Source organism: Phaenicophaeus curvirostris, chromosome 4 (assembly GCF_032191515.1).
Source record: "Phaenicophaeus curvirostris isolate KB17595 chromosome 4, BPBGC_Pcur_1.0, whole genome shotgun sequence".
In the NCBI taxonomy this organism is placed as follows: Eukaryota; Metazoa; Chordata; class Aves; order Cuculiformes; family Cuculidae; genus Phaenicophaeus; species Phaenicophaeus curvirostris.
In genome coordinates, this window is record NC_091395.1 from 50907081 (window position 1) to 50918391 (window position 11311).

Below are 11311 nucleotides of genomic sequence, written 5' to 3' on the forward strand. Positions count from 1 at the left end.
TGAAAAGCTTAAAAGGGTTTTGATGAATAGATGGCATTATTAGGAAGGAGTATGGAAATAAGTAAAGTGCCTTCTTAAAACACAAAGTAGTATAAAACAGAGTGTAAATTCTTAGATGCATATTCAGGTTTTCTTCTGCCTGAATAATTTATTCCACTGTGGCGCAGCCAACACACTGGAAGAAATGCCGTCTGGAGAGACCCTGACAGGCTTGAGAGGTGGGCCCATCTGAACCTCATGAAGTTCAACAAGGTCAAGTGCAAGCTCCTGGACACGGGCTGGTGCAATCCCAAGCACTATTACAGGCTGAGCAGAGAATTGATTGAGAGTAGCCCTGAAGAGAAGGACATGGAGGTGTTGGCTAATGAGAAGCTCAACATGAGCTGGTGATGTGTGCTTGCAGCCAATTGTATCATGGGCTGCATCAAAAGATGTGCGACCAGCAGGGTGGAAAAGGTGATTCTGCCCCTCTACTCTGATCTTATGAGACTCCACCTGGAGTAGCGTATCCAGTTCTGGAGTCCTCGGTACAGGAAGGACATGGATTTGTTAAAAGTGAGTCCAGAGGAGGGCCACGAAGATGATCAGAGGGCTGGAGCACTTCCCATGTGAGGAAAGGCTGAGAGTTGGGCTTGTTTAGCATAGAGAAGGTTCTGAAGAGACCTCATTGCAGCCAGTATTGAAATGGAGACTAAAAAAAGATGGAAGGGTGCTTCATCAGGGAGTGTAGTGATAGGACAAGGAGTAATGGCTTTAAACTGTGAGAGGGTAGATTTGGGTTAGATATAAATAAGAAATTCTGCACTGTGATAGCAATGAAGCACTGGAACAGGTTGGTGAGAGACATCGTGGATGCCATATCCCTGAAGTGTTCAAGGCTAGGTTGGATGGTGGTTTGAGCAGGCTTGTATAGTGGAAGGTGCCCCTGCATTTGGCAGGTGGGTTAGGACTAAATGATATTTAAGGTCCTTTCCAAACCAAACTGTTCTATGCTGTCTATGATTCTCTCATCTCACATATTTTTTTAAACAAACAGCAACCATGTTCAAGCCTCTAATGAATTTACTTTGTTGGTCACAGCTTTGAGATTAAGAGCCATCACCAAGATAACAGCAGAGTGCTTGTCACTTCAGCAAGGCTGTATTTATCATGATGGGAAAACCGCACTTTGTAAACATAGCTTAAAAAGACCATTCTCTTCTGCTAAAATCCTCCAGTAGTAGATGCTGCGTCAAACAAAAGGACAACATTGTTCATTGCCTGGCAATCACCATCAGGTTTCTGTCTGTCATGTTAGTTATTGAACATTTTCATTCATTACTACCAACAGCTGGCACAGAAGAGTGGCCTGCATTTAACTGGCCTTACAGGCAGCTTTCTAGAGCACTGCAGAAAAGAAGAAGATTCTGGTAGACACAGGTGGGCTGAGTCTGCAATTCATAATTCTTTGATGATAAACATCACTTGAGAGTTTCATTGACTGAATAAAACATTGTCCTCCTCATATGCCAAAGCTGGGTTTTCCATGCTCTCCAGTAAAGTGTGACAGGTTTCATGTGATGATGGTTCTTTGGCAACAGTAGACATCAGCTGACTCCAGGTGATATTAGTATTTTTGAAAGCATGCAACAAAAAAATACCTATGATGATACTGCAGAATCCACTCAGGGTTCCAATGATATCACCCAGGTCCATACTACTCCACTCCTTGAACAGGATGATGGAGCATGTCACAACTGTCGTGGTGAAACACACATAGTAAATAGGTGTCACTAGAGATGTATTGAACACGTCCAATGCTTTGTTGAGATAGTTGATCTGAGTGCTGACGGAGAGCACTAAAGTGCCCACCAAAATGTAAACCAACGGATGTCGATAAACTGGTTTCTGTTCCAGCATTTGTTTAATGGCAATGCCCAGGCCTTTCACAGATGAGACAGAGAAGGCACCAATAAGCGAGCAAATTAAAATGTAGATCAGTATATTCGTCTGACCTCTCCTTGGAGCCACGATAAAGATGAGCATGAGGGCAACAAATGTCACGAGAACAGCAAACGTAACAAATGCTGTGAAAAAAAGGAAAGGGAAGAAGAGAAATGTGCATGAGAGGAAATACTAGGCTACGTCTGAGTACATGCTAAAAGTTATTCAGTGTCCCGAACACTTCTCTATGAATTGTAGCCCAAGTTCAGTGCAATTGCATACAGACCTGGATCTTGCAGCTTTCTTGCCATCTCGTCTAGTGAGGTGACCTCCTCCTCCTCAGGGGCATGAATAACCATGACCGTTGACCCCAAAATACTAAGTACACAGCCCAGCTTTCCATGAATATTCAGCTTCTCATTTAAAAAAGAGGATGACAATATAGCACTGTTCAGCAAAATATAAATAAAAGGTTTAGCTCCACCAGCCACATGATACATTAAAAATCTTTCTGTGTAAAACAACAGTAATTAAAAATCTCTTTTGAATTTGAACATATGGGAAAGCAGCCTGAAACAGTCAAAATTTAAGGAGTTTTACAGGGAGGCTGGTCAGGACCAAGAAGGTCAAGTGAGGTTTTAAGGGGGTTAACAACCCTAATCCTTTTCTTCCAAGCTGTAAAGTGTCTGAATTGCTCGAGTAACTTCTCATTACTGATTGTCTGGGTCAGGGGTATGCACTTGCACACTTGTAGGCTGACCATGCAAGCTGTTATTTTCTTCCAAAAATGGTTTAAAACACTTATTTGCCATTAGAACTAACACACACAAGTTTTGGAAAACGTTCCTTCTCAGCGCTCCCTGAACTCTCCCACCAGGCAAAGTTTCTGGCTGGCTTTCCAGGACTCCCTCCAAAACACAGAGAAGACACAACTCCTCCTTTGAAGAAGACTGACTCAGGGTGCTCCAAGAAGTTTGAGATTTAATGTAAGGATAATAACAGGCCCAAATAAGGACACCTCACGAAGCACAAAATTAGCCACCTAGAGCACTACCATAAGCACAAACACAGGTTTAACAGTGTGTGGACACACTCACAAACACTTTTTTAACTCAGTCATCAATTTACAGCTACTTTTTCACACAAGGGTAATGAGTTCACGGACATGAAGTTCTTGCAGAGTTTTCTGTTTCATGAAAACAGGAAAGATTGCTATTCACATCAAAGGACAGGGTGTCAAAATTCAGGCTGTTTTGAGAAGCAGCAGCCAGGCAGCCCGTTAGTCTGCATCTATCAACATGCTGATACCAGCACATCTGTAGGTGACAAAGTTACCTTTTTTGGGTTTTGCTATGACAGAATGGCTGCGTTTTTAACAGTTAAGACTACTGCAGGATTCTTTTCTTTAAAAAAGGCCCAGGTTGGTTTTAAACACAATATTTTATATAATATATTCAAGTCTTAAGCATAAGACTTTTTAAATTAAAATACAATAATTCTATTTTGCTCATAATTATTTCCCAGATGTTAGTTGTAAATGTAATCTACATCTTCTCTGCTTCTGTGATAAGGGCATACATTAATATGGCTAAATACTTGGGAATTATTCATGTCTCCATACACAGTAAATAATAAGTGTTTGAAGGGCACTCATATTTCATAAGAGTGACAAATTTTAACCGTGGACATTAAAAAAGCTAAATTTTTCTTTGCTTTCTTCCCAGAATGATTGGGAAAAGATCAAACAAATCCAAAATGCTTACTAAGTGTGCCTGAAAATGAAATTATGCTCCTGTAAAAAGAAACACTTTTGAAAACATGAGGGAATACTGTATTTTCTCATAAAAGTTTTTTCACAACTGAAGAACAGGATAAGACTTTTTAAGAGAGCTTCATTTCTCTAAGAAGAGATTAATTACAGCCTTCGAGCACTGTGCATCAGCAGTATACCTGGTATACGCTGTTATGAAATACCTTATAGTATAGGTGAAATGTTGGTGGGAAACCATGTATTCCCTCTACCCAGCAAATTCAGTATTCAATAAGCAAGGGATCTTTCCATCAAGAGACTTTTTGTCAATACATTGCTTTTCAGTTTTCTTATTAAAATTCATTGTTTTCAGCCAAAGACATTGCTTTTTCCTCATGCAGTGACCAGTTGATTTGTCAAAGCTTGCTTCCAGTTTGTACTAACCTTATGAGAACACTCAGTGCACCCAAAGGGGTAACTAAGGTTGCAGGTGCAAAGGCATAGGCAGCAAAGTTTGCAGCTTCTCCCAGTCCCACTACAGAAGAAAGAACATTTGGATCAGGGTGAATGGGGGAGAATAAAAGGCACATTATTACAACTATTTTGCATGATAGCTATGATAGCAAAAATAAACCAGACACTTTTTTCTCTACACTATAAATGCAATTTTTCCTTTCATAACTATCTAACCTCCTCTGGACATAATAAAGGCTGAAGAAAGTTAAGTAATTTTCCCCTAAGTATTCCCAAAAGCTGGACAGATGAAATCCTATCATTTTTAATTGGATATTAAAGAAAAGGTTGCTATTCTGCCCCAAAAAGCAAACAACAGCTCTAAAAATAGAAAAAGGCAGACACAAGAGCTCCAAAGACCAAACACAATATTGAGAGATGGGATATAAGAATGGTTTCTGTCATAAAGGTGATTGCAAAGACATTTCTTTTAAGTAAATGGTGTGAAAAATCAGGAAATAAAACTATTTAAAACAATCTACTCTATGTAGCATTTAAATAGAGGTTGAGAGGAGAGAGGCAACTTACTTGATAGCAATCCAGCCCACCAAAGCCATTCTTTCAAGTAAGAATATCCACCTTGTCCTGAAGGCAGAAAAAATTATCTTAAGATTATTTATTAGTTTAACATACATTAAAAATATATTTTATTATATATTATAAGATCATTATACGAAACAAACCAAAAACTTCACATTTGCCTCTAGTCATATAAAGTACTGAAAGAGCACGTTATCTGGACGAAACAAAGAATATTTTGTTCAATTATGACTGACATTTTTATTAATCTCTCTACTCTTTTGTGACTCGGACTTCTGAAAAATGATATTTGACTAAAGGGAAAGTTCCAAACAAAAGCAAAATGTCCATGAGGATTGTTGGTGAGCGTAATAAATGCTTCAAAGTGCTCTTATGCAGAGCCAATATTTTCATACACAGTCATTTTGACCCTGATTATACTTTTAATTGAGAAAGATTAAAAAGAAAACTGCCACTGCATGCTTTATTTTTTTTACATAAAATGTAAATACACGGAACATTGAGTAACACATTTTTTTTCCCAAATAGCCAAAATCTTTGGAAGAGTACAGTGCGAGAAACAAAAACCTGCTAATGCTTTATATTTAAATGCATGCAAAGGGAATTATGACATTAGTCCAATGGGTTTTTAAAAAGCTCTCTACATCTTTCCAGCTCTTCATCTGTTGAATTTGATAAAAGAATAGTTGTACTAGCTGCAGAAACCCTTGTAATAAATCTCCTTTCTGCAGCTCGTTCCACTTCCTTTTTCCTAAACCTAGTTAGCATCTTCAGACTTTCTATCTCAAGTGAAGAGGAAAAAAGATGGAAAGAAAAAGAAGAGACAGAAAGGTATTTTGAAGTGTAAGACAAAAGGAGAACTTTATTTGGTATCTAGCTGCTGTCAGGGAGGAAAGAGCGCCAGCTCACTAGATTTAATACTGACTGCTGCCACCACAGCCTTAAGAATTCGGAAATCTCAGTCCCTGTAGTCACATGTATTTCCATCCCTAGCCAAGACAGGCTTCTTGATTTTCAACTACAACAGTTTTAAACATGGATCTGTGACCCAAACATTGATTTTGCCGAGTTAACAGAGTTTAACAGAGGCCTTTGTGACCCCAGCAGAAGTAAGGCAGGCACCCCTGCATACCAGCTCTGAGGACTCCTCTGTCTGCCAGTTTCAAAAGTCCTTTCTTCTTCAGTATGAAACTAGAACCAATAAAGATACTGGAACCTATAGCCAAAGCCAAGCCAATGTAGAGGTGATATTTGCTTCCAGCGGGTGTGGAAATGCTCCAGTTTGTTTCATTCAGAGTTTTGTCCTTAGAGGCCAGGAGAGATGAGTGAGATTCAGACACATTGATGATCTGGCACCACGCTTGGCAGGAGTCATGGCAAGTAAAAGAGAGCACAGCACCTGGGATGAGAAAAAGGAGAGCAAACGATTCATGAACCAGGCACAGCTCTGAAGGAGCCCCATCCTTCCTCTGCACAGTCCTTTCTACCTCTTCCCAGAGCACCTGTCATTTCCAACTGTGCAAACAACACACAGAATCTGCATAACATACACAGTGCCACCCTGGGTCATTACCCACCCCTGTAATTCACAGGTGCACACCTTGTTTTACACGTATTTTTTGCACTACCTTGGCTCAGTCAAGCAATTAGGGCAACACCAAGGAATCCAGTGATAAAACATTGTCCTCAATGTAAAACTCGACTTGTAAAAGCTAACCTGAAATGTCAAGAAGAAAGGGTTCTTTTGTGTTGCGGAAAGACCACATCCCTAAAACACAAACATATAGCTAAATTCATGATTTCAGACTCTTCCTGCTAGAGCAAGCCTGCTGTTATTCCATTCTTCTGCTTTCACATTTATAGCTGAGATTTGGAAACAAGAAGTAAAAAAGAGAAGGGAAAACAAATCTATATAGGGAACAAACTCTTGCTGCAAATGGATACTAATGTTAAATATTTCCCTTAGCTAACAAACATCACAGCAAGGGAAAAAAAGCCAGCAGAGGCTGCCAGTGAATGAAATCCCTTAGCTCTCAATACATTATAAAAATGCTAAAATAGACTGGCATGGTTGTACAACCACCATTCAGCTCCTAGATGCTTTTACAGTTCTCAACTTTAATTAAAAGAAAGCAACAAAATCTCTAGACAAGTATGGTCTTTTAGCTACCTGCAATGGTGAAGACAGCTTTCTATCAGTGTGTCAGGTTTCTCAAGTGAAGGAAATGGCATTCCTCTACCCTCTTTTTGGTAAAGGTGTACTTTCATTCAGCTGGAGATGAACGGCAGGTTTCTTTCTTTCTATACTGACATTTCTACTACTTTTTCTACTGATTCTTAAGTTTTCCATTACCCAGCGTATTTTACAACATCAAATAATGAAAATTTAATCACTGCATCTGTAGTAAATCACTTACTGACTGCCCCAGGATGCTTTCCTCCTTTCTGAAATACAATCTTGGCTCACATTTACGAAGAGATGGGAGCATTTTTCATCCGTTCTGTCAGTGGAGAAGAATAATTCTGAATGGCTGTGATCTCTGTTGTGTTGCGAAGCTTTTTCTAGTTTTGAAAAATGTGTAATTTGTTCCACTTGCATGGGGAACTTCACGTTTAATAAGACCCTTGAGATCTGGGAAGGGGAGGCTGCTTCCAGAATTCCTATTACTTTATTCCCAACTGTGATCAGCCTGAAGATTACCGGGAAGGACTGAGGAAGGCGACAAACCTCTGAGGCTGCCTGCCTCGCTCAGCATCCAGTTTCTGTAGCTAAGCTAGTTTCATCTCCCACTTCCAAACGTCAAGAAACACGAACCCGTCAGCAGAACACCGCCCTGCAGAAATAAACTCTCTGAGCTCTGACTCAGGGCTGACAGCGCCAGGAAACCAGCCTGAGTTCAGGCCGGTACTGCTGTAACTTCGAAACTGTTTTCACAATTCAGCTAAACCTGAAAATGTTTTCTGAAACACCTAAATGTTACCTGAGTCAGGCAGATTTGCCACCCTGGAACTACAAACACCTCGCCGCAATTTTAACTCGCAGTCATGCAAAACCCTTGGACCAACCTATAATGAAACCTGCGGTTCGTTTCTGATGCCCAGCTTAGCTTTTATCCTGCTACGGAAAATGCTGATCCTAAGTCATCTGGAAAACTATTTGATTAGCCGTGTAATTTGACCGTTTTTATTGCGCTCACGAGTCAGCTCACAGCTGGCAGGGCCCAGAAATGCCTTTTCTCAGGCTCCCGGGAAAGACCAAGCCCGCTTTCCCGAGTCCTGGCCAGCAGGCTGAGAGCCGATGAACCGAGAAGCCACAGGGGTTCATTCGGCGGCACCCCCCGAGGCGACAAAGAAAGCACAAAAGCTGCTGAGAAGCGGGTTCCCGCACGACCCACACACGGGAGAAGCAGCGCGGCAGCTCCCGGCGGAGCAGAGCCTCTCGCGGGGCCCTGTCCCACTGCCGCGGCCCCCCGCGCATCCTCCTCGCAGCGCCGCGTTCCCAGCACCGCGCCCCCCCGCGCGCCTTCCGCTCAGCGCCGCGCCCCCAGCGCCGCCTACGCCCCGCGCTCCCCCCGCGCATCTTCCGCGCAGCGCAGTCCCGCGGCCCTCCCCCCAACCCCCCGCCCCGGCTCCGCTCGGCGCTGACCCGTGCGGCACGGCCGGTGCCCCATGGCCTCGGGGAGCCCCTCCGCGGGCCGCGCAGCGTCGCGGGCGGCGGCTTCTCCCGCCCGGGCGCGTCCCGGTGCACCTGAGCGCGCCCCGCCCGCCCGTCTGTCCGTCCGTCCGTGTCTGTGTGGGGGTGTGTGTGTCGTTATGAGGTTGCAGTTCTCACCTGGGGACTCCTGCCAATCCTCCCGGACCCTGAATCCAAAGGAAATGGCTCTGCCAGTGCCTGAAGGGGCTACAAGAAAGCTGGGGAGCGACTGTCCACAACGGCTTGTGGTGACAGCGCTGGGGCAGCGGCTCTGAACTGGAGAGGGGCAGCTTTAGACTAGACATAGGGAGGAATTTCTTCACCATGAGAGTGTTGAGGCACTGGCACAGGTTGCCCAGGGAAGCTGTGGCTGCCCCATCCCTGGAGGTGTTCAGGGCCGGGTTGGATGGGACCTTGGGCAGCCTGATCCAGTGGGATGTCCCTGCCCGTGGCAGGGGGGTTGGAACTGGATGATCTTTATGGACCCTTCCAACCCAAACTATTCTATGATTCTCTCCTGGAGTCCCCGGGCAGGATTTATGCCTACTGGAAGTTTCTCTAGGTTTGACTTTCCTCCCGTTCACACCTGGGAGGTGGCGGGTGTGATGTGCCAGCGCGTGCAGTGCGTGGCGGGTTGCAGCCCCCGCAGGGGCGCGATCCCCAGCTGCCCCAGCCCCCAGAACTAGGGCAGCGCCTGGGGGTGATAGGCTTACTCAGTGATGACTCCAGGTGGTTGAACAGGAACCAGGGTGTGTCATAAGAAACAATTATCTTTATTACCGAGTCAATAGTTTCAAGGTAGAAGTCTAAACCCTTGTTTTGAGCATGGTTGAGTGAAATACATTCACAAAACATGTGATTACTAAGCCTGATCTAGTGGGACGTGTCCCTGCCCATGGCAGGGGGGTTGGAACTAGATGATCTTTAAGGTCCCTTCCAACCCAAACTATTCAGATTCTATGATTCTACAATGATATGCTAACCTAGGGTTACCAAACAAACTTTCGGAGACAGTCTGAGGACCTTTAACATTCAGAAGAGCTCCCCAAACTGGAGGCTAACTGAGCAATGAATGTAAGACTCCTCCACAGAGCATCATAGGGACGTGCTGGCTTGAGTCTCGCAGAGCTGTAACCATGCTTCTCAGCACCTAAATTAATCATCTTTAGTTTTGCAAACTTTATTAGCTCTGGTGCAAACTGGTGAACTATAGCAACCGCGTCAGCAAAACAACTTAGTTTTCCCCGTCCTAGGCATACTTGACTTTGCAGTCCTGAGGCTAAACAGAGAGATCAGGTTTGACGTCTTCGTCTCAATTTTTGTTTCTGTGTTTCTTTCGTAATATAAGCAGTGCTCTGTATGTTAGGGGAAAAGGAACATTGCATTTGGTTTTGTGCATTTAATCACCTATCCACTTCACCTTTACAATGTCTACATTACAAGAACTTCACAGAATCACAGAATCACTAGGTTGGAAGAGACCCACAGGATCATTGAGTCCAACCATTCCTATCAACTTACACGTCTCTATGATAGCGATGAATGACTTAATAAAGCAAAGTTTGTGTGACTTCTTGGCTTCATTATGAATTCTTTGATTTTGTTGAGGATTTTTTCTCATACATGTATGCATCAATTTCCTTATATCTGTCATTATGCAGTATTTAATTATATTATTGTAACTACTAAGGTGATGACAATGGGCTTCACCACAGTGAGAAAACTGTTCCGTGCACAGCTAGCCCAGGTGCAGAGCTGAAGCAAGAACTATTATTATTATTATTATTATTATTATTATTATTATTACTACTACTACTACTACGGAAAGCCTCTTATGGCATTTTAAAGTCCTGCCATCATTGCTTAGCTTCTCTGTTTTGTATTAGTCTTCTATGCCTGCAGTTGCTGCTGCCCAGCAGGGTCCAAACATGAGCTCCTTTCAATACAACAGCTGCAGATAGGTTTATTACTTATCCTGGCAGCCACACAAAAATTCCTGAGCTGGATTTCAGAGTTGAGCTCTGACCATGGGAACTCCACCTGTCCTAAATGCTGCTGATTTAGAGTAGATCTGCAGGAGCAACCTGTAAAGTACTTAACTTCAACTGAGACAAAAAAAATGGTGCCTCTAGATAGTAGCTTAATATTTTTAGATTGCTGTACTTGCTGTGACGAGATTAATCTTATACATGTTGCCTTAAAAATGCCCAGATACTGTCACCTTAACTTCTACTTTGCTGCAGTGAATTATAGACAAGCAAGACTAGATATATCAAACCTATTTTAACTGCAGCACATTTTCTACCACACTTATCAGTGATGATGCCATATATTGATTTTCTTTTAAGTAGAATTAATCTCAGTTGATCACCTTTGTATGTGTAAACATTTTAGTTATTACTCTGTGCAACCAACTCAGATTTCTTATGTTATTTTAGCTTGAAATAAATTTTTGATAAACAGAAATCCTAACTGACTCCTCAGAGCTACTGACTCTCCTACAGTGACACCATACTTATTCTTTATTCCAATGACATTACTGAATGAATAAGGTTCTGGTTTTTTTCCATGGAGTTTTCTACTGGGCCAATTCTTCTGTTCCTTGCAGGTTTCAGGTTGGGAGGAGAAGAGATGTCTCAAGCCACTCTGACCTGGGTGGCACAAGGATAGACTCTTTGCAGGTCCAGCTCAAAGGGCACACGTTGCTGGACACGACCAACCAACAGCACTTATAGTGCCCACGGATATTTCAGAAGTGCTAACCCCCGATCAAAGTAGTCAAGCAAAAACTAGGATCTGGACCTGGAAGATACTGGTTAAAAGCTTTGATATAGTCTTTTATCATGCTGTGGGGTGCTGTACTGTGTGCCTGTTAGTGCTCACGGCCACAG

The 11311-nt window shown here is 42.9% G+C and overlaps 1 protein-coding gene across 1 annotated transcript; it reads right to left on the reverse strand.

Annotated features, from left to right (window-relative positions):
• Positions 1-1100: 1100 nt before the first annotated feature.
• Positions 1101-7325, reverse strand: NIPAL1 (NIPA like domain containing 1). Its single transcript, XM_069856571.1, has 6 exons — positions 7194-7325; positions 5859-6228; positions 4715-4771; positions 4118-4208; positions 2210-2370; positions 1101-2066 (listed from the first exon to the last, which is right to left on the reverse strand). The coding sequence occupies exons 1-6, from the start codon at positions 7323-7325 to the stop codon at positions 1474-1476; spliced, it is 1404 nt and encodes a 467-aa protein (XP_069712672.1). The 3' UTR covers positions 1101-1473.
• Positions 7326-11311: the final 3986 nt, after the last annotated feature.